Source organism: Patiria miniata, unplaced genomic scaffold (assembly GCF_015706575.1).
Source record: "Patiria miniata isolate m_02_andy unplaced genomic scaffold, ASM1570657v1 HiC_scaffold_6, whole genome shotgun sequence".
Taxonomy (NCBI): domain Eukaryota; kingdom Metazoa; phylum Echinodermata; class Asteroidea; order Valvatida; family Asterinidae; genus Patiria; species Patiria miniata.
The window spans coordinates 14,097,316-14,121,762 of record NW_024037073.1 but is presented as its reverse complement, the minus strand read 5'-3'; the positions used below and the strand labels follow the sequence as shown (position 1 = coordinate 14,121,762).

Here is a 24,447-nt window from a genome sequence, read left to right as displayed (position 1 = left end):
CCCAAAGTATTAAAATCGAATTGAAATTTATGTATAGTACAGTTTTGCTGAGAAAAAAGGCACCAAATATAAATTAAAAATCGTTACTAAAGCAAAACAAAGATTAATTTTATTGTTGTTAAAAAACTTTGGTTTCATATGAAAAAAGACATCAGCTGCTGTATATCTTTCAAGCCCATACGAAGAGAGCAAACCTTTCAGTTATCAACAAAATGATTATGATTAGCTATATATGACAGTCACTGATGACTGTTCGCATTGCAAGATGTCGAACCATGCAGTCGCTCTGATGCCGGCGTTTAATTCATTTTTCAGTTCGACCGTTTCGAAGGAAACCTTTTCCAGGTGTAACAGGTGTCAATCCTCCCTGGGTTCGTACCTCCCCCTTGCCCCAGCGTCGCCCGGCTACAAGAACTTGTGTCCAATCTCTGCCTTCGGCACCCAAGTCACTGTAACCCTGACTGATGCCTCGTATGACGCCTGGAACTCAGATAGCACCTTAAAGCCTGCCCTGGAGAGGGTCCTTGCTAAGGGTATCAACTCCCAATGTAGATGCGGCTTCACAGTGGACTATTTTTGCGGTTAGTCTTAAAAAATCTTCCGAACAGACTTTACTGATTGTGAGCAAAAGTTCAGTGTAAACCCCTGGATCAATGGCAGATTTCGTTAAGAATTCAACATTTCTCAACTGACTGAGTAGACCCATATGAGTTCACGGCAGACGGCGCTGTCGCCAGCCCCAACAATCAAGAGGGCTACAGTACCAACTATACGGGGGCCCACTAAACCATAAAAACAAATACAAAAATACATGTATGGCTTTTGCCGTTGGGGGCCAATTGCTCGTCAAGGGGGACAATTAGACGGCTGTAGACAAACTAGTGATATAAACTCTGGCTTCAGTTTATATCTTCATTTAAAACCAGATTTCAGGTTTATCTTATCCTAGGCAAATAATCCAAATTGCAAAAAAAATGTCGCAAGAATAAAACAAAAATGAGTGTTCATCGGGTGTATAAAATGTTTGGTTGCAAAATTTGATGTTTTTTTTTTTAACCCTTTCACGAAAATGAATTATGTTTTTATCGTTAAAAAAGCTCACTCAACATTTTGTCACTATTTTAGTATATCGTATTAAGACGATTGTACCGCTCACTGCATGGTATGGAAACGTCAAACGAGAAGGCTCATTAAACTTAGTTCCTGAAGCATTGTGGTGCCGAAGACAACAAATCAAAGATTCACCATTCTTTTATTTTTGCTGTATATATTCGACATTGACCAAGGATTTGATGTCTTCCCTTTTTTAAAAACAGACCCGAAGCTGCTTGAAGGTAGCGTTGTTTACCAAGCCAATATGTACGCCACCGGCCCAGGCCAGTCCAAACTACTGAACAAGAGCTTCCGAGCGTTCCTGATGGAAACGGACAAGATAACTGTGGACGGGAAAGCGTACACTGTCGCAAAGCCAGCAAGCGGTAAGTGCTCTTTCCTTTTTCAAACAGACCCGAAGCTGCTTAAAGGTAGCGTTGTTTACCAAGCCAATATGTACGCCACCGGCCCTGGCCAGTCCAGACTACTGACCCAGAGCTTCCAAGCGTTCCTGATGGAAACAGACAAGATAACTGTGGACGGGAAAGCGTACACTGTCTCTGGTGATAAAATGGCAAACCAAACTGGTAGGTGCTGTGCCTGAAATGTTTCAACTCGTTTAAGGGTGAGGGAATGGTGTTATGCCCCTACCCCCTCGGAATAGTGAGTTTAAAAAGAAATAAAAACAGAAAATAGGCGTTTCACAGATTTGTTTGCTTGGCGTCTGATAGATTGTTGACTTACCCCCTGTCTCTGGCGTGGGAAGAACAGTTCATATACAGGGTTCAAAATAATCATTCAGATCGCTCATGTACTTTAGTTTCAAGTTACGGAACTTTTAGCACAACCACTGTTTTAAAGTGCTGTCCACGGACCACAAAATAGGTGCGTTCTTTCAGCAAAACGAACACAATTCACACACATTCCTATGTGATTTAGTTTCGTTTTGCTTAAAGAACACTTAGCTTTTCGTGATCCGTGGACAGAACTTTAAAACGGTGGTTGTTTAAATTCCGTAACTTAAAAAGTACTTGAGTGATCTGAATGATTTTTATACTAAAAGAAAACTTATGGATTGGGCTTTTATGTCCTAGATTTTGAAAGTGCTACATGCAGAACTTCACTAAAACAATATTCCCGACATTTGTGTTTCGCTTTTTTTTTGACTCGCCCTGTACTGCATTATTCATTAACCAAGGCTGTTTCGAAGACATCCATCTGATTTGCTTCTTCGGAGAAAATAATTAATTTATACTCAATTAATATAGGTTTTCCTGGCTATTTTAACACTTGTGTCACGCGAATTCCCCATATCGATACTTTAATTTCGTCCCCGAACATCGCCAAGCTCAATTTTCAATTTGAATTTCAGAAAGCCACCACTAGATTTCATTTAAGGTTCAGTATAATTCAAATTGTTAGCATTCCGATTCGTCCAAAATCTTTGAAATTCGTCTCGTGAAGCAATCGGCGTTGAATTGAAAAAGCAAATTCGTTTTTTGTCATTCGTTTTAATGTTCTTGTCGTTACATTTCGTCTCTGGCGACTTAAAACGTTACGATTAAAAACGTGCCCAATCTTTGGACTTGTTTGCGCATTAATTAAATTGTAATTTTTAACAAATATTTCCTTATAAATGAAAGTTTTGAGTTTTCTTTGACAATTAACATTGAAATCAGAAATTGAACTTTCACAATATGCTCTTTGCTATAGCATATGGAAATTAAGCATTAAGATCAAACACCTTCGTAATGTTGCTCTTTGATATATGTATATGAATAAAACAACAGAAATAAGGTATGATGTCCATGGGCGTCGCCAGGATTTTTTCTAGAGGGGGGCAAAAAAAAATTTTGCCAAAAAATGCTTGTATTTCTCAACACATTCTCGATTTATCAGTTTTAGGGGGGGTCAGGGACATTTTGCCCCCCCCCAACTCATTAAATTTACACCACTTTGTCTTCGCGCCTCTTTTTCTTTTCTTTTTTTCCCTTTTTTTTCTTCCTTTTTTTTTTCTTTTCTTTTTTTGCTTTTCCAAAAGGGGGCAAGTGCCCCCCTTGCCCCCTCCTCGCGACGCCCATGATGATGTCTATCAAAGAACAACATTAAGAAGGTCTTTGAACTTAATGCTTAGTGTCCATGTCATAAGTGCATATTGTGAAATGTCAAATTCCTGACTCTAATGTTAATTGTGAAACACAGAAATAAAAATTCATACCTTACAGCTAACTACTTTTATTTATACATATCAGGAAATAAATTATCATTGTTTTAATACGCACAATTCTTCAAATAAGTCTAAAGATTGGGCGCATTTTCTAATCGTATACGATTTAAGTCACCAGAGACGAAATGTAATGACAACAACATGAAAACGTATGACAAAAAACGAATTTGCTTTGTCAATTCAATGCCGATTCCTTCACGAGACGAATTTCAAAGATTTTGGACGAATCGGAATGCTAACAATTTGAATTATACTGAACCTTAAATGAAATCTAGTGATGGCTTTTGAAATTCAAATTGAGAATTGATCTTGGCGATGTTCGGGGACGAAATTAAAGTATCGATATGGGGAATTCGTGTGTGATACAAGTGTCAAAATAAGCGGGAAAACCTATGTTCTATTTATTTGACTAACTCTTTTTAGTCGGCCAACATTTTCGTTGACATAACACCACCGAATATCGGCCGTCTTGTTTACCTTTACAAAGATATTTGTCTCGTCACAGAACATTATTTTATGCCCCATCCTAGAGGTACAGTAATAGTCATAGATATATGTACATGTCGATATGGCGCTTCCTCAAGTTCATTTATCTCATAGGTCTTTGTGGAAAAGGGTTGAATGGAACACATTGTGCATGTACAAACAGATCGAGTGCATAAATGACTTTCCAATCTATTGCAAGCTCAGTTTTTTTATTCCTAAAAAATGCCAAAACAAATTAAATTTTGAGAAACTAACAATTGTATGGCTAATATACTGTGGGGTGTCGAGAATGCATAAATATGCTGTGCTCCATAACCCCAAATGTACTCAATTGGCGCCCTCTTGTGGTCAAAACATCCAAAATAAATGTTGCACTGTCTTCATCTCATACAGGAACCCCTGTGTACGTGGTTGTCCTACCAGTGCTTTTTGCTGTTATTGTAATCATTGCACTGATCATTGCCGCAGGATACTTCGTCAAGAAGAGGTAAGTGTATTTATCCCTCGCATCCATATCGTCAGCGATACCACGAAGTAACACCCAAGTGGACTTGAGTTCGCGCTACGTGCGCGCGTAATACACTCATGTACACTTTACGCTGAATCGGTCATTTTCATTTTCACGAAGTAACACTCATCTTTATTTCACCTGTTTGAAGGCTTTTTTCTATTTTCTGTAATCCTACAAGAATACAGATTAATTACATTACACTGTCAAACGTTTCAAAACGTTTTTATCCTTAAAGTATTTCCATAACAGTGTTGTAACTGTGTGAAAACGAAAATCGTTCGCGCCAGTGTCCGATGTGCGCGCACACACTTGAGTGTTACTTCGTGAAACCAACATTTGTCATTAAGCGGTTTTTACGAAGTAACACTGAAGAGGCCTTGGGCTCTCGGCCGTGGATAAAAAAAAATATAAGAAGTGGACTCGTACGGTATCACCACATGTTGCCGTAGCGCATTGATCTTAAAATTTGGAATCTTCACTCTGAAAATAACTTGACGATTATGCACATGCCCTACAAGATTACAGTGTTAAACTGGGACAGTTAAAATAGCCAGACATTTTAATTGGTTATACGTGTGTTCCTCTTTTCTACACAGGAAATCAGCATCACGGTTTGATGACGACGTCAAACTTGAGGAAAGAAATCACAATGTTGAATTTGATAATCCTTCCTACACAAATGATGGCAAGTGAATACAGCAGGCCAATGGTATAGGGCCATAGGCGTAATTTTTATTCCTAGGAGGGTTAGGGGCAATGTCATGAATAATTCATGTTTATCCATGAGAACGGACAATGACATCAACAGCATTGTTGTTAGTTACTCAACTAGTTACAATACATTAAAGCATTTTAAAGAACGGTTGTCGTCGAGCTACCACACAGTAGCCTAGTGGATAGCGAGATGAGCTATAAAAGATCCCTGGTTCGAATCCACGTCGTCGCTGCTCATTTTCATCAGCTATTTTTCTTCTCCAAATTTATCACCGAGATAATTTTAAATTAAGGGGAAAATAGAACGGGAACCTAAGTCTTGCAATGATTCAAAGGAAAAACTGAATTATTCATGACATTGCCCCTAACCCTCCTAGGAAAAAAAATTACGCGGGCCATAGGCCTTTATTTGCCCGACCGTACCTATGGTCTGGTATTCTGACATTTCTTATTTCAAGTACGCATTCAAATTTGAATTTCCTGGACACAATACTATGCTATTCGGGGTATAAAGCACATGTTTGAAATCTTTCTTTGCCACGTATGGATTAAAGTTGTATTTACCGTGCTTTTTAAAGTTCCATCCCACAAAAAAAACATTCCTTTCTATTTAAGTGCTGTACTTTTGAATAACAAAAATAATGTGTATTTATAAAACACACGTATCCACCATTGTTTAAGGCGCTACATATACCAAGCTCATTGGGCCAATGAAAACTCCAAAGACAAACTCAGCTTCGTGGGGAGTATACAGCTCGATGCTGCCATTTCAGTACCAAGCAGCTAAAGTCAACCACAATAACCATCTCTGCACTCGCAGGTACCCATCTACTCTTGGTGGAGAGAAGCAAATAATGACAAAGTGCCTTGCCCATTGGCACACGCAACATAACCTCAGGCTGGACTCGAACCCACAACCTGCAGAATTACCCGCAGACCAAAAATTCAATGCTCCAGACCACAAGGCCATGGCACTCGAATGAGACATCGACCGACAAAAATCGGCCAACGTTCACTCTCAAAACATTGGTTAAAAACTTGGACAAAATTGTTAACCAACCTGGTATTATCTGGTTAACAGCCAACAGTTGGGTAAACTGTTAACCAACCGAGGTTGGTTAAAAGTTAACCAGTTGAAGATTTTCAGAATTTGTTGAAGAGCACGGGAATGCAACTTTAAAGTATGAAGGCATTCACTTGCCCCGAATGTTGCAGTCCGGGAATTAGTCAAATTCAAAATGTGTTCGACGTAAAGTCGATGTATTAGTTATTAATCAATGTAACTCCTGATTGGGTGTTAGTGGAAGTATATTATAGCTTTTGGTGATGGTGTTCCTTATGTAATTGAAATTACTCATCATTAGTTTGCGATATGTAAAACAGGTCTTTAGGTCATTGTTATGGTGTTAACCTTTCTGATGTTACAATTCAAGTTAATATTGATACGAAACCTAATGTTTAACATCACCTCGGAATGTCTAATATCGCAACTTCCAAGGTGCTGTTGGAACCATTTCAAATCACAGAGCTGGTTTTGAAGATGTCAATATTAGCTTGAAACTCGTTACATTTAAGATTTGTATTCGTAATTTGGACAAAATGGTTTGGGTTTAGATTTTTAGAGGTATTGTGTAGTATAACCGCATGTAATTTGCATTTAAATAAGGTTGGTGTACAGTCAAAATTGACATGAGCAAAATATGTTCACACTCGTACACGTTTTTTTTTTTAAATTGTTGTAGTGTTCTGAAAAGCCATCAGGATCGATATCTAATGACAAGATCTGCGGTTGGGTATTCTGACATTTCTTATTTCAATTATGCATTCAAATTTAAAGTTTGTGACACAATATGGTAATAGGTTAAGTATGTGACTTGGTGCCGCGTTTGGATTATAGATGTATTACCCGTGCTACTTTTGAGGTTGATAGTGAGAAACAGATTCCTTTTCTAAACTGCTGGTTTTTTTCTAGCAATACAAAAGTTATTCACTTTTGAATGAGACATCGACAGAACCAAAATCGGCCCAGTTTTAGTTATTGCATTATTACTTTACGAATGTCGAATGATTGGCTACCAGACAATAATGCCGTTCTCGCGGGCGGTCCGGCCGGGAGCCAGTCTTGCTCGCTCAGCGAGCATAAAAACCTTTTTCCCCCAGAGCGTTGCAGACGTCTTAGGAAAGAAAGAACACAATAGTTTTTTGGTTGGAATATAACATACAAGTTCAAAATTTATTATGAGCAAAACAAATGAAATTTGTTGAAGAGCACGCCGAGGAACCAGCTTTAAGTATGCATTGACTTGCATTACCGATTTGTTATCGTAGTTTGAACACAATTAATTGGTTTGGTTTTTTATGGGTATTAATATTTCAATAATTCCATATAATTATATTTGGTACAAAGTATGTTTACTCTCGTACAATTTAATACTTTCAGTTTTAGAAAAGCCGTAAGGATATTAACAAGTAGACTTTTATTAAATATGATATGAGGTTTAGCAAATATAGGACCGACATTGGTCTATTCATATCTTGAACTCCATATTATCAGATGTGACTCACAAAAGGGTGTAATAGGGAGTATTGATAGCCTATTTTCGATATGGCGGACACAGGAAGCCGTTACTTGGTTTGGGTGAATACAAAAGATTTTATACCCAAATCAAACAGCGCCCTCCTCTTCTGTCTGCCATATCTCAAATAGGCTAATTGGTGATGGTGTTCAATATGTAATTGAAATTGTTCATTATTAGATTCATGTGTAAACCTTTCTGATTTAACAATTAAAGTGCACATTGATGGGACACCTAGTATAACATCATCTAAGAATATGGCGTGCATTCTTGACAAAATAGAGATCTCTATTACTAATATAGATCTCTATTTCCTCGATTAATGGAAATATCTCAATTAATAATAGAGATATATCTCTTTGAGTATTACAGAGATATCTCTATTGCTAATAGAGATATTTTCTATTAGTAACAGATATGTCTATTGCTAATAGAGATATCTCTATGAATAATAGAGATATCTCTATTGATAAAAGAGATATCTCTATTGATAAAAGAGATATCTCTATTACGAAAAGAGATATCTCTTTTACTGATAGAGATATCTCTATTAATAATAGAGATATCGCTATCATAGTTATCTCTATTAAAGAGATATCTTTATTACTAATAGAGATATCTAGATTTCCTGCACCGTGCCATGAAGAAGTCAATGCATTATTAACATGCACCGCGATTTCCTCGCAAAGCTCGGGGTTTCATCTACCAGTCGTGTATTTTGTTGCGTGACGAAAATATTGTGAAAAAGAAAGTCATGAAGCGAGACAACAAAATTTACGTTGCCGCAAGGGTAGGGTCATAAGTTCATCAACCTCCCTCAAAAGACAATAGGTAGTGCCTCCCATGGAATCCAACGTAAGCTCCTCCAGAGGCATCCGTCCATTCTCATTCCTTGTTCCTTTGTTTGTATCTAACTTTTTTGCAACAGCTCTCGTTGTTTCTGTACACGAATTTCAATCGTGGACTATCGGTCAATCATGGACTCTTTGTTTGTGCCCTAACCCTTTCGTGCCCTAACAGGTCCACGATTGCCGGTGTTTACACACCCAGCCCAACACAAGACCACACATTTCCCATGAATAGCGCCACCTATTGACGGATGATGTCAAATGATTCCAGTCCCGCTCGCCATGTACAGAGTCCCCATTTTTCGAGTGGCGTCTCCTCTCTAAGGTTGCAGACCAATAAATAAACTGCCATAGACCCCAATAATAAATGACCCCACTTCAAAAATTCAGGAAAAATACTTACAACTCTCCAAGGTATTCGAGACACACATCAAATTAAAGCTAATTTCATCATCTTTCATTTTCTTTTCAAATTTCGGGGGTTAACTGATGACTTTTAGGAGAAATTGTTTCTCTTCATTTTGCCACAGAAAAACCTAACCCAAAATGCTTCTAAATCTGTTTTCCAGAGAGGGGAAAATCTTGCATGGGCGTGGAAAAGTCCACACAACGTCGGTGCTACCTGGTTTATGTGGACATCTTTTGTTCGGAAGTCCACACAGTGAGTGTAATGCTTGTACATCCCGGCCCGCTACGTGCTAGAATCCCCATTTGCATCAAGACTAGTTTTCGATCGGTTATGTGTTCGACTTTTCTGGCTGAAGAAATAGTGAACAGCGAGTAACATCGGCCCATTGTGGGTGGTGGGCGCAGTGTTTCTGCTTGGCATCCAAAGAGGAGGTCGGGACCTATTCGACTCTCGGGTTGCGTCGATTTTTTTTGCAGTTCTATGAAGATAATTTACACTTAATTCTAATTATAGTATTGACTTCTGGTGTTTCTTTACATTCCTTTTTATCTGTTGAAGGGTGTGAGGGGGGTTCGAACCCCGGGTTGATGCGCCACTAGCCCATAGCTTGCCTATGGCACTATTGTTAATACTAGTTGATCTTGTGTCAAGTGCTAGTGCTATTAATGTTAAGTATATATCCCCACGTCAATGTATATTTTCTTACCCTTTTCCCCACAAAATTACTCCGGTCTAAACTAAGCCCTTATTTAATTTTTATTGTTTATTGACTTTGACATCAATTTATTAGGAACAGATACCTGACTTCTGGACTTGGGACTTCGGGAGTGCGTTCGGTCTGTTGTAGTTATTGCACACGAGTGCTCTTCATTTTAAACACGTGCAACGATAGCGACTATTGTTCATATATCTGTGCAGTACATAATGAACATATGGCCGTACCAAGCCATGATTATCACTGAGCATAAACCGCAACTATGTTATAACATGGCACAACCCAGTAATCGCAACGCAATGATCGGACGTCTCGCCAAATTTGAACACTACATAAAGCGGAACTATCTGCTGAACATGTTGAAATGACACTCGGCAGAAAATAACGCCGTGGATTTGGACTGGCGCTCTCAGCAGTCATGCCCACTCTACTAGTCACCATTGTGTCATAACTATAGGCATATTATAATTATATTAAATCCACCCAGAAGCAATAGGCAACGTCCTATCCCTGCAATGCACCAGATTGTGTGGAAAGGCGGGATTCTCTCTGGAAGTAGCCTAGCAACCACCAACAATTAACTGCAGTCGGCTTAGCAACGGACTGTCAGCCACCGTGCCCGGTGTGGCCTTAAGCTCAACGGATGAGCGCCCCTGAAAAGGCATCGTCAATCCGGGGGAGAAAACCACTCGCAATCGGATTGTGTCCGTAGTTGCTTTGGTAAACATTTGGGTGAAAGCTTCCCTCTGAAAGCTAGGTTGAGGGCTTTTGTGTTTTCCCCACACAGGTGTGTAGAGGTGACGCATTCGCGAGTATAGGCAAACTCTGCGGCGAGGCCATTCTGCACTTGTAAGGGGGTCTTAGTAAATAGACGAAGCTATGGCATCAGACGACGCAGAATCAGTGAAAACACCGGGGATGCTGCTGAACGAAGACAATGCCGCGGGGAACAACAGGATGACCGAGCCATCTGCCACTAGACAGAGGGGTTCTCCTGATAGTATTCTCCAAAAGGAATCTGTCCAGTTAGTTCCCCAGTCAACCGCTATCCAGAAAACACCTGCCGTATGTACAGCCACGGCCAAGTGGAAATCCAAATTGTCCAGCGCACAAGCTGGCGATATGCCTTCATCGAGGGCGGGTACCCCGGGCCCAATGGGAGAGGGAGGTGACAACACACACCCTCTGTCTCCCAGCACACTCGACATGAAGGGAGACATCACTAAGAATGAGGGATCCCCGTTGGTTGAGCCCTCCTCTCCCGGCCATCATGCCAACGGATCTGCCGCTCATCATCACCTCGGGGAAGCGAACAAGATGATACGACCCTCCATATCCATCACCGAGGCACCCCAGGTCGGGAGGCCGGGGAGTCGCATCTCAGGCCGGGCCTCTGCCTCTTCGCTGTCCATGCTGGCCACGGAGTCCGGTAAGCTTCTCCAGGCCATACCACTAGCCACGGGAGGACCGTCCTGTCAGCAGCACGACAATCAGCTCGCCACACTGAGGATCAACAATCATTCCCTGCTGGCAGCGATCCCGTACATGCCTGTCGGATTGGCCTACATGTGTCTGCTTCTCAACATCTTCGTACCTGGTCTAGGTAAATATCCAATTCGGAAAAAATATTGCAACCTGACGCCCCTTTTTTTCATCTCATATGAAGGTCTGTCATTGCAAAAATGATGATAAGACATGAATCTGGGATTGAGAAAGCATTTTTGTTAGGAAATTTTCTTGACTCTCCAAAGAGTTTGTACACAACCGCTGAAGTGGCGTCAGGTTGCAACATTGTTTTCTCCAATTCTAACGTCAATGTTTAAGAGTGTGTCATCACAACACGTTAACAAGAAATGATACCGGAACTCCATCGTCTCTAAGCACAGAACGTGTAGACGACAAATAAGAAACATTTCCGCTTTTTGTTATTATATTTGATTCACTTTCAGTGGAAAACAGTTACTTAAATTTTTTTTTTATAAACGAACCAATAAGGGTGACTTCCTCATTCAACACCTTTACATTTTTTGAAGTTCTTTTCTGTGTTTACCGGTACTTTAAGGAAAAGTCGTAACGGTGTTTATTTTAAAAGGGTGATCTTTCTGATAAATTCCGCATATCTCGAAGAAAATGCAATCTGAGGCTCAGAGTTACTGTCGGTAGGCAATGTGTTTAAAAAGTCGTAACGCTCAGTGAATATTATCCCCCGTTGCCCTGAATGAAATGGCAGCTCCACTGTGTCTGAACACAAGGAAGCCCATGTCTCCACAACCACTCCGGTTTATGATTCGGCGCTGACGACCTGAATAATAAAATGTCATCGTGAATTTCAAGCCGACATTAAGGCAAAATAATGTAAAATGTGTAATTTTGCTTCTTCTGCTTGCATACTGTACACAACACCCTGCAGTGTTGCGTATCCATACTCAAACTTTTTCAACTATAAAACAAAATGTAAATTATTATATTTTTGATGCTTTTGATAGCTCAGCAAGTCATGCAGGGCCTAACATAATTATAACCACTTGTACAATAACCAAAATGAATGTTTTGCAAATTTCTCTCTCGTAAGTCTCACCATAACAGTGATATTGAGTTTACCATGCCTCACCGAGTGCGTCAAAAGTAGTCGATTTTACATAATGATCAATCTTTTTGACTGAGACATTTTAAGACTGAGAGGGCTATTTCTTTGGAAAGTTCACAGTACACGTTGAGAATCGTGTAGTGTAATGCACTTTGCTTGTGGTCGGATGTGGAAACACTCTTAATTTTCAGACGTTTTTACTCTTCATCTAAATGACTTAATTTTGGCTGAATAGGTACAAACTACGCTTTAACTTTCCAAGTACAGCAACAGCTTTTCTCCTTTTGATAGGAAAAAAAGGGAAAAAAGTTGAAAAGGCGATCTGAGTGGAAGTATATTTTCTCGAACACAATAAAAAAAAAGCGGGCCAATCTTTTCATGGGTCAGAAATCTCATCTGAGTACAAAAGATACTAGCACCGGATGTTTTAACCCACATTGTTTGCGATTTACATAATTTTATTTGAAAAACAAGACTGTTTAATTTCATGAGAAGTATTCCAGCAACATATTTAGTTGTTGTAATAATTTTTAAGGCATAGTTTGTTCTACAACCCGAATCCTGTACATTTTTTGCCTACATGTTCTATAATAATATCGCTATATTTATAATTGCCGGTAATTTATTTGATTAGGGCGCACACGGCATCAACACCCTATCCCTCGCGAGTATTTTGTGCGTTTCTGATTACCAAAGAAAGCTCTATAAGTTGGGCATTTAAATTTCACTTCAAATGTAGTCTATCTGCTTGTTTCACTTTCTACAAACAGCGAGAGAATAAAATTCGATAATTCGACGCAATGTTGACAAGCAGTGTCTTCAGAGCTGCCATTGGCGTGTTGCTGTATAAAAGCATGTTGTTATCAGCCTATACAGCGCGTCCCAAAATACCCGCAACTTTTTTTTTTGCGAGGCTCTAGCGTCGGCGCGGAAACATGTACCGCCATTATTTTGATACCACTTTAAAGCTGAGAATCTTAACTTTGTCCCTGGCGAGTATTGGTTTGATATTTAAAAGAGTTTTTAAATGATTTGTGTTCAAATAAAGGTATGTCGAAAACAAACTCAACCGATTTTAAGGGAAATCGATGATGCGGTACATCAGATGCAAACTCAGTCAACTACCTGTTGAAATAACAAAAAAAAAGTTGATTTATATTAAAAAGATATCGAACTTGAAACGGAGAACATTGTGAATTTATTTAAGGTGTAGACTGCGTGGATTGAAAAGAAAAGAAAACACAGAAAGTAAAAGGCAACGAGATCGTCGCATCATGAGCACGTGGGAGCATTTCCACATTAGAAAAATGCGCATGGTTGATATTCCTTGAAATCGGTTGAGTTTTTTTTTCTTTACATACCTCTATTTGAACACAAATAATTTCAAAACCCTTTTTAAAATCAAACCAAAACTTACCAAGGATAATGTTAAGATTCCAAGCTTTAAAATGATATAAAAATAATGGCGGTACGTGTTTCCGCGGCGACGCTAGAGCCTCGCAAAAAAATATTGCTGGTGTTTTGGGACGCGCTGCAGTCGTATAAGCTGATGAAAACATCAACGTCAGTGTATCTTTCGTCTATTGTGAATGTCGAACCAGAATTAAATTTGCTTAAGTGCTGGCAAAATTACGCGCGTTACATGGTTTCTATCGTTGATCAGGCCTACCTTGCCTGCTTATGCCCGAGGCTACTGGGAAAACTTCATCAAAATTTCATTTTCCTCAACCCCGCCATGGAGAACCACTTTTAGCACTTAGTACGCTGTTAGGCTACAGTTATTACACAAACGAGGGAGTTCATTAAGTTATTTCACGTGTCCATTCGATCTTGCGTAACCCGCTTGCACGATCGATTCTGTTTTTATTTAATTAAGTCGTGTTTTGCCTCGTCCTTTTCGTTTATTGTCTACTGTAACATTGTGCTATTTCAGATAAGCAGGAAAAAAAGGCTCACCCGTGCATTTTATGTTAGTGAATGTAACGGGTAAATTTACAAGGCTTATCAGAATAAGCATCAAGAAAAATCAAGCTGGCAAAATCAGGTTGACACTTTTGTGTGTGTGTGTGTGTGTGTGAATGTGTTAGGATCATCGTCGGGCCTTGAGATGTCCTTTGCAGTGAGTTGGTCCGAATTCTGGTCAATTTTGAAAATCACGTATAAGTCGTTGGTTGCATAATGTCATGTTTCCTCATTATTTAAAACAGTAATCACTCTGAACAACACTGTTAATAACCTGTTTTGTCGCTTGTTATTGTAAAAAAAAAATAAGAGAAAGTAGTGGAACTAAATAAAAAAAAAATAGGAATGGTCATTTAAAAAAAATTATCTTGAATCTGCCACTGTCTTTACAGTCATTTGAAACAATGTCAAAAATTTGATTGGATTCGGCCATTGCATGATTTTGCGCAACCACTTTTCATGTTTTAAAAATAGTTGCTCATTTCAACAATCTCTAACAACGAATGCATCAGCCTAACTAAGACAATTGATCTAACCTTTGTTGCATGCATGAGCTCTGCATGGTCACGTATAAATGCATAGGATCATTTGCTTGTCATGCATTTTGTTCTTCTCCAATAATAACAATACCACTCAAAATCCAAGGAGGAATGTTCAAATTAAACCGAAACTGCTGAAGTATACTAGCTCATTGGATATTACACTTACCGCGAGAAAACACTGAAAAACCGTGCACAACCTTTTGATCATGAAACACTATTTTGTCAGTAGCACAATTAAAATGTATTTCTCCAAATCAGTCAATATTGCCTGATCGCTGAAAATCACCTATTTCTTGATTACTTTTAAGTGACAGCATGGGTCCTAGCTCTATGGTGACAGAAAGTCATGGCGGAGTAATTTCACGAGGTGATTAGTGCCAGTGCGATCTTTAATCCAAGCAATAAGCTGTTTGATAATCGTTCGGTTGGTTACTTTTGAAATATTTATGCAAATTATCATATGCGCCTTTTACTTCACCCTTGCTCAACACAGCGGCAAAATATTTGTAAAAGTGGCGGTGTAAATATTGACTCGTTTTAGCGGGAAGACGATAGTATTTGCCCGCTGTGTCTACTTTCCATGGCGCTTTCCATGCAATACTTATGATTGCATTGGTTTTTATGACGTAACCCCGGCCGAAATTGCCGAGAAAAAAAAGAACAAATAATCATACTCTATTATTGCAAATTAAACGCAATCGTAGGCCTATGATGTTATTAATACGTCCACTTTTAATCCAGTGTTTCAATATCGGCAAAAGTGCCTTTTTAACAATGAGTGTTTGCTTCCATACGATGAACAGACTTTTATTCGGATATATACGCACACACACATAGTCTGTTTTATGTTCATTTTGGTTTTATGATTCCCGCTGGGAAAGAATCTATCAAATTATTTATCTATGAGGATTATGTAAAATGAGGCTGTACAGCCCGCTGTACCACAATATTTAGCCACCATTATGGATTTTTGCAATAACAATAATGGCATAACATAGGCACTGACAGCAAACATATCATGAGGGCAGTAACAGTTGCAGACTTATTAAATCTACGTTTACCAGAACACGGACGAGGACTCAATTATTGAACTTTAATGAGCAATTCGGTAATTGACAGCAAACAAACAATGCTGACGTATTAATAAATAAATCGACGCCAGAAGGCTTTACGGCCCTCAAGTGAAGTATTGCTTATGAAACCGTTACCATGGCAATGCATAACAAGTCACTTGAGCAGAACCAGCGAGGCTTATTATCCGTTGCTAGGATATTAACCAGACGGAAGCACAACATCATCAAAAGGCATCCTGGGTGGGGGGTGGGGAGAGTTAAGTTCTTGACTGTTACATGTATGGCATATGGCTCGTAACTTCAAAATGGTGACTGCTCTATGTTCCGACACCCCTATGTTCCGACAACCTACACATAATATTGTGTTACTCCCGGTTGGTCTTTTTGGGATAGGAAAAGGCGCAGTCGGAACATTGGGGTGTCGGAACATAGGTGTGTAACCCTTCAAAATGGTCCTTCAAACCTTCAAAGCATGCTTGAGAAACATAATGATATCATCTCTGTGTATTATTGTGATTCATAAGTATTATGATTAAGACGATGATTGTTTTTGACATCAATTAGAACGTCTATTTTTTTTCTTATGTTCTTTCAATGGAGAGCTTATACATGTATATACCTTGGTGGTGACATAAAATATACGTTCACACATGCTCTCCGGCACCATGTTAATTAATCACCAACTGCATGTGTAGGCTTTTGCATTCATACTACTTTTCCACGATAATGTTTGTTTACATTTTTGCTAAGTGTATGTATTCAGAGACCGATCCATCTCATTTCTCCTCTCTCCGCTCAACTGGTCCCGCCCGAAACCGGTACTGAAGTCCATTATATAAGCCTATGCCTAAACAATGCATTGCCAGTATAAACATAGATGTATACATATCAAATGCCTCAAAACGGTTTATGAATAAAAATTAATAGTAATTCATTTCAGATGTGCCATTTAATTCGTGTGATTAATACCGAGCCCAGAGCTTGCCAGAAGTACAAACAAATCCGAGTCCGTAAGGGTATAAAAAAAAAGTCATAAAATTTATATTTAAAATGATTTTAATTCTAGCATGGCTTTCAGCGGCCAGAATACTGCATCAAATCCGCTTTCTCAAGTGCTGCATAGGTTCTTTATTAGAGAGATCAGAACCTGAACCCTTTACTGTCATACTATTTTCTTTTGCCCGTACCTGTCTCGGCTAAATCAATCATCCCTCTCCTCGTATTAATGAGATCTCCTCTATACAACGTCAAATATTACCCGCTGACCACCTGCTCGCAATGTGTCATTATATTGACTTTGGAGTATATATACCTGGCCGTCACCTTAGCGATAATGAGTGCAGCAATTATGATAATCAGCCAGCCGTTGATGCGCTCAAAACTCTTATTGTAATATGGCATGCCCCTCGCATCCTTATTGCCTGGAATAAAAGCTGATAATTACCTTCAAGGTCCGAGGGGCAGTTAGCATGGCTCATCGGCTTATCCGTTTAATAGGGAATGTACATCATTGGCTTTTGCTGTAATTGTCAGAAATGAACTATTTGAGGGGTTAGTATAATAGATCAAATATTGTTACACTGACATGTTTGACGTTTTGTGTTCGAAAATGCTGGCAAAAACCAAGAAAAACCAAAAATGTTCAAGTAGTCTGGTTCCCTGACTCCACTAAAGATGAAATGGATCAATTTATAGATGACGAAAAATTGTAAGGTAAGGGAACCAGTCTAGCTGGCCTGCACCCGTTCATGAACATGTAACCAATAGCAAACAAAATTTGGACTGAAACAAAATGGCAAATTTGGAGCAGTAGTTGAAAAATAGTAAGGTTTTTCCAACGGTGGTCGGCCGACCACCGTTGGAAATTTATACAAAAATACCACTTTTCTTGATAATGACTTCACACTAGGTGCCATAATTTTACAGGATGCTTTAGACTGTCATTTACCAACATCCTAGTAAGGTATTTGGTAAAAATTTGGTTGTTTTGTTTTTCGATGTTTGCAAATGTTGTATATGTTAATGACGTTTGAAGCTCTCTCCACACCCAACCACGCCTAGCTTTATAAAAAAAAGAGCCTAATCCTTCAAACTACATCAGTTTAAAATACGAGCGCCGTGGAATACAATTTGTCCATTTGCCATTCAAAATAAAGGCCCGTTCTCCGACACCAACTTTGACAAATAAACAGACTTTCCACTGAAAATAAATAAAATTGTGATTAAAAAACTCCACGTTGCTTTACAATCAGTCAAGATGACGTCGCCTTCTCGCCGTATGCTTTCTAAAATATGCGGCTACTTTTTCGCCTCCAATATGCGAAACGGTTTGCATTCAGGGACTTCCAATTGCTAATGATCAAAACAATTCACACCCAGATGAGACAGTCTAGTTCCCTCAATTTGATAAGCACGACAGACCCTTTAAAGTCTTCTGCCGAGCCCAAATCACTAATTGGTTTCAAACGTCCTGCTTGTGCCGTGTCGAATAAAGAAAATTCAAGTTTATTTCTATTCGACACGGCATAAGCTCGACGTCTGAAATACGGGGTGATTAGTGCCAGTGCGATCTTTAATCCAAGCAATAAGCTGTTTGATAATTGTTCGATTGGTGTTTTTTGGGATATTTATCCAAATTATCCTATGCACCTTTTACTTTACCCTTGCTCAACACAGCGTCAAAATATTTGTAAAAGGGCCGGTATAAATATTGACTCGTTTTAGCGGGAAGATGATAGTATTTGCCCGCCGTGTCCACTGTCCATGGCGCGTTCCATGCAATACTCGTGATCGCAATGATTTTTATGACATGCATGCTTTCTAAAATATGCAGCTACTTTTTCGCCTCCTATGCGAAACGGTTTGCGTTCATGGACTTCCAATCGCTAATATTATTAACGAAAAAAAAAATCACACCCACATGAGACAGTCTAGTTCCTTCAATTTGATTCTGAGATCACGCACTGCTACCCAGTATCGATCCTAATGCCACGCAATTCAATACACACCTATGTAGGTGTTAACCCAGGCCTTACAAGGTTCGTTAATGCCAAGGTATAGCTCTGGAAATGTAGGTGACTATATACGGGAAATGTAGGTGACTATATACGGCCTCAACTCATTTAATTTGTACATGTATACTGGAACCTTGAAATTGCTTCAGGTGACGGAAAACAGCCGCTGTGTTCTTCATTTTGGATATTTTTTTTTTGTAATGAAAGCGAATGAATCAATGTACATGTGGACTGAATGCGGGCTCGAACCAACGAAGAGGACTCCCGGTGTTGTTGTAACTTCTATTGCGTGGATACCGCATGTCAAAGGCCCATGTGAATTATTAAGATCTTGTGGATCATGGAGAGGAAGAATGCTGTTCATGCGTTTGGAGTGTATTTTTCCCTTTATAATTGTAGAGTGATATTTAGGTGGTTAAACCCGCGCGGCGCGGTTGGTAGTCAAATTTATGAAAAAGCAACTAACTATAATAGTCAGGAATTCTAGATGCGAGACCCACCCATTTATTTAGTTAGTTATTTATTTCCATTACTTTGCCCAAAATATGCCCAAACAGTTAAAAACTGGTTTTCATTGGGCCCTGCATACATTACAAATGTATTATTAAATAGTTAAACTCTGAGGAAAACTACGTTGGTGAAACATACGACGAATATTAACATTGAATACGCAAAATTGCATGAATTTTGTTCCACGAGGCTCTTTGACAGATGACCATGTAGGCTACAGTTATTGAATTCCGCCATGCAGTGCAAGGCAACACAATCTAATAAAAAAAACCACCGATATCAAAATTCAAAATTGGACCACTTGCTCCTCCTGTCCAGGCACTCTGATAGCCGGCTTCAGTCTGTTCTGCTGCAAGGCTGAACCTCAGCAGCACACCAAGAAAGATGAAATCATCAACTCCTTCTGCACCAACGCGTGTGTGGCTGTCTCACAACTCTTCACAATCCCTTTCCTGCTCGTTGGTTGGATATGGAGTGTCACCTGGGGCATCTTTATGGTAACATTTGCGAGTAAGTATCATGATAAATGCCACCCGCACGGCTCAGCATTGCAGGATTTTTTCTCAGTTGTGTATGTGTGTGGGGGAGGCACCAGCGTGTTATGGGGGGGGGGGGGGGGAGACCAAGAGCGGACCCAACAGCAACGTCTTTGACACTATGAAGGGCGGTTTATTTTCGTACGGTTAAGGGAAGTCAAACTTAGTCATCTAGATTCCTCTTTGTTCTAAAAAATTGAAACAAATACTTTAAAAAGACATTTCCTTGGAAAGCGGCAAATTTCCAATTATTTTTTTTGGGGGGGGTGGCTGTGACACTGCTTAGCGTGAATGTGAATGGAAAGTAAACATGTACATTGTACACGCAATGAAAGCAAGCTTTGCGGTTAATTTTGCCGAAGTTGATGTACTGAATGAGCAAACATTGGCCGTTGACATCACATTGACTGGGTTCTGTATACTCTCCGAATGCCTCTAATACATACATGGCAATATACATGCATGGCAAAACTAATAGCGGGAATTGAATACGTACGTGCTCATCATGTACATGTACATGTATGTCAAATTCTTGTGCAGTCACGGTACGAGTATTTACCGTTGACGTCACTAAGTCCAAAACGCATTTTAGCAGCCATTCACGTCAAAACTGCTCTCCCCGTACTCTGCAACATGATCCATTTTTTCCTTCTCCCTACTGAATTTTCTTTTGGTATATTTTGTTTATATGGAAAAAACACTTTGGACGTTTTCAACGACCGTCAGAAGATACGCTTTCATTTCGGGTTGCGTTTGCGCCCACAATACCCGGAAAGATACCTAAATTATCGACAGTTCCAAATAATTCGAAATTTGTATAGTAAAATATTCCATAACCAAACGGATTTTTTTATATTTGATGTCTCATTCAAAAGTGGATAACTTTCTAGAAAAAATAACAATTATTTGAAAACAACATCTATTTTTCAGGGTGAGGCTCGTAAAATGGCACAACCTTAAGAAAAGGACTTTTAGGGCGGCCGGCTACGAACTTCGTCACGCTTGTATAAAAAAGCACACCAAAACAGCAAATGTGTATGGCATATATAAAACTCAAGTAAAGATGCCGAAGATAACGACTGTTTCGCTCTTTGTTTTTAGTTGAGTACAGAAACTACAAGAGAAACGAAAAGAAGATATCCACAGCGAAGGCCGTCACCAAGGCGTTTATGGGGCGATGAGGCAGGATGCAACACAAGAAGCTTTGTTTATCGACTGTTGGACATTTTGATGAATTAAAAGGCCGCAGTCTCATTTGCAATCTGTAATTAGTTCTCTGTGGAAACAAAAACAAATTGTCAACAAGCGCTCTATGTAGGCCCCAAGCGATGGATATTCAAAGTACAGTAGATTTATAAGCAAGACAATTACTAAACAATCCGTTATTTGCAATCGTGCGTATGCAAACGACTGAAATTAAATGCAATAGAACATTTCCTTAGAGTCAAATGTTTCTAGTGAATTTAATGCCGTTCGTCCTTACTATTGTTCAGTTAGGCCTACACATTAGCATGTGGAACATGGCGCTACGTTTCAAGATGTTAACCATGTTGGAAGTTATTTGTTGTTTTTCACACATGCCTGTTCATCACAAAGTGTAATATCATGGGCGTCGCCAGGATTGTTTTCTGGGGGGGAGGGGGGGGGGGAGGGGAGGGCAAAGCACTCCCCCTGTACTTTCTCTAGCATATTCTCAATTTCTGTTAGGTTGGGCGGGGGACATTTACCCACCCCACCCCATCTACACCCGTGCAGGAGGCCATATGTTAAGTTTGTATTACATTAATACTAAATAGGACTTCACACCTCTTGGTTTTTTTTCTTTTCCAGGGGACAAGCGCCCCCACCCCCTTGCCCCATCGTGGTGACACCCATGTGTAATATTCAATGAACTACACTGTATTTATAGCATTCGGTTTCCTATATATAGTTACTTCTTCCCCCGCAATAGATGAATTGTCACATTGCCTGTATAAATCATGTAGGCGGCCTCCATGACCCAGAAAATTCTGTACTATAGCATCACAGGTTGACCTATTCAACCACATAGTTGGATCCGTGTTAAAAAAAAAAACCCGCAAAGCGATAAAGTAAAGAGGCAACATTAAGTAAAAAGCTACAATGAATCCAAAACAACAGCAATATCATATTTGTAATTAAAGCAAGACGTGTAACTTTGTAATATACACTTCATATTTTTTTTTCATGTGCAATGAAAAGGTGGTTTGCTCTCTCCATTTTCGACGCGCTGCACACAATTCGGCGCATTTTCATCAATTTACTCATTATTTTCACGTAAAATATTTTTTTATGAGAAAAAAAAAAGGGAGGAGCTGATTGATGTACCTCCCAAATGATCAGAATAGAGTCTGAGGGTCTTATAAATAACGCCGTTTATAATGAAGGGGGGGGGAACAAAACTGGAGTTACAACGTTAAGGCCCAAAAAAAGTCTCCGGTTTCTGGTATGGAGATTGCCCAAAAAGTGGTGTTGCGACGCGGCTTTTTTTTTTTTTACCTGATTTTTTTTTGCTTCAAATGTCGGCTGATGACTGCTAATGGTGCCCGACTAAACTCAGTGCAAGTATATGGGAGTCCAGAGAGGCCACATAAAGCTTATTCTCGATCATATCCCCATCTAAAAACACGTTAAAATTGTGCAGCAGCAGGATTCCAGTCAAACCATTGAGTTTGGCGGTTTTGAGACATCATCTTTCATTGAAAAAAAAAGTTTTCATTTTGCCGACGCGCATTGCTACGGCGACGCGCTCGCATACCAGAAACCCGAGACTTTTTTTTTGGCCTAATTAATCGGTTGCTGTAGCGTTGTCAATACAAAGTTCTTCGCTACAGATTAAAATAAAAATATTATTAAAGTTGAATTTGATTATTTTTTTATCTACCTTTCCAACTTTGATGTTTGAAGATTGTCAATTCAGTGACTCTGACACATTATTATATGGAAAACCAGTTTTCACATTTCTGAATGAGGGTTTGGCACTATTATTGTTTTGATGACATATTTTTAACACAGTTATTATTAACTCAATAGTTGTAATCAGATATTACGTCATGTTTTTTGCAATACTGTGATGTTCAACAATAAGTGCAGTATTAACAAATGTACACTCATAAGGCATTTAATAATTATGATGTAAACACTGTATATATGTACATTATTTGGGAAGTTATATTTTTTGTGGTACTTTGAAAAAAATAGACATATTGAAGGTACATGTGTATCTGTAATTTCACAAAAATTCTGTACATGTATTCGCTTCAATTTTCCTCTGCATTCTAAGATAAATTGTAAGTAAGTACGTAAGCTAAAATAAAATACATATACATGTATACATGTACATACATCGTATATTTCGTTTTTTCTTTTTTTCTTTTATAGATATTTAAAGTTGGTGTACATGTATACGTGCTTTTTCAAAATTTTGATTTTCTTTTCCGAACGACATTTTAAGGAATGCAATGTCCTGGACCAAAAAAAATGGTTGATTATTTTTGCAGGCCTTTATACAATTTTAAAGGGACACTAGGTCGTGAAATCCCCGAAAATGTTATGTTTTGGATTGTTTACTTAGCCTATTTCAAACATCTGGTTGAAAGGAAATCAACCCGTAGTAATGTCTTACCGTTCCCGAGAAAAGACAAAAAAAAACCCGCTTGTTTACATCGGACATGACGGAGTACGAATACGTTTTTCGCGTCGTTCTCAGAGTACGATATACACGTTGTGCGTCTCGGGAACAGCGGTGACCAATCACCAATGCAAAAAAGTGGTTTCTTCAACGTCCGCAAAAGGCGAACGCTTTACGAATGAAATCACAGCCAGCATCCAAACAGCTCGAATTTATGGGGTCGCGCACGCATAAGACAGGAATAACACAAAAACGCCCAGTTTTGAAAGGATAGTTGTGTGGATGTTTATATCCTACTTTTAAATGTTATTCAGATTAACATCATCTCATTCAAAGCGCGTTTTGTAGCCCAATTGGGCTGTTCCAGGACCTAGTGTCCCTTTAAGAAGCGGTTTTAAATGGCGCGCTCCGGTTCAGAAATTGCGCACACTATTCGGAACGAATTAGGAGCGTCCCGCTCTTAATTCAAAAGTAGAAACTAATCAATTGATTACTTGTCGTGGGCTGATTTTTTTTCGTGCGGTGTCTCATTGGAAAGCTCATAACTAATGTAATGCTAGAAAATTATCAATTCAATAAGAAAACATATTTTGTCAAGGTGCTACACCCAAAAAGCATGTATACACCAACTTTAAATTACATCTAAACGCATTAACGCAGAAAATGACATTAAAAATTGCTTACAAACAATAATATTCCTCGACAGAAGCCTTGCGACTTCGACCTATAGAACACCAAGGGTTTGCTGGAAGGGCGGGGGGTGGGGGGGGGGGGGCGGTTCTACGGGGAGGGCTAGGGAGGGGGGCTTTACCCCCCTCCCAAAAAAACCTTTTGTTTATCCCCCTCCCCCCCCCCAAAAAAAAAGTCGAAAATAAAATAAAATAGGCCTAGTACTATCGAATGTTAGAAGGTGACGTAACATGCGAACGGTCCCTCAAAAAAGAAAAAAAAGAAACATAATATTCGCTATAGCCGGGCATGCGCGGATTCAGAGGG

At 39.2% G+C, this 24,447-nt stretch overlaps 2 protein-coding genes across 4 annotated transcripts in view; both read left to right on the top strand.

Moving 5' to 3' along the window:
* Nucleotides 1-5,195, top strand: part of LOC119743169 — a 39,381-nt gene extending 34,186 nt beyond the window's left edge. For 2 of the 3 annotated variants that reach the window (XM_038219537.1, XM_038219538.1), the window contains exons 16-19: nt 316-581; nt 1,317-1,478; nt 4,199-4,292; nt 4,913-5,195. In XM_038219537.1, the coding sequence (XP_038075465.1) occupies nt 316-581; nt 1,317-1,478; nt 4,199-4,292; nt 4,913-5,009 (619 nt within the window). In that variant the 3' untranslated portion in view covers nt 5,010-5,195. Of the gene's footprint in view, nt 1-315; nt 582-1,316; nt 1,479-1,505; nt 1,680-4,198; nt 4,293-4,912 lie in introns of all 3 variants that reach the window. The other variant, XM_038219540.1, reaches the window with a different exon arrangement.
* A 4,664-nt stretch (nt 5,196-9,859) lies between these two features.
* LOC119743038 lies at nt 9,860-21,329 on the top strand. The gene is made up of 3 exons (XM_038219360.1): nt 9,860-11,181; nt 19,585-19,776; nt 20,904-21,329. The coding sequence occupies exons 1-3, from the start codon at nt 10,458-10,460 to the stop codon at nt 20,981-20,983; spliced, it is 996 nt and encodes a 331-aa protein (XP_038075288.1). The 5' UTR covers nt 9,860-10,457; the 3' UTR covers nt 20,984-21,329.
* The last annotated feature ends 3,118 nt before the right edge of the window (nt 21,330-24,447 follow it).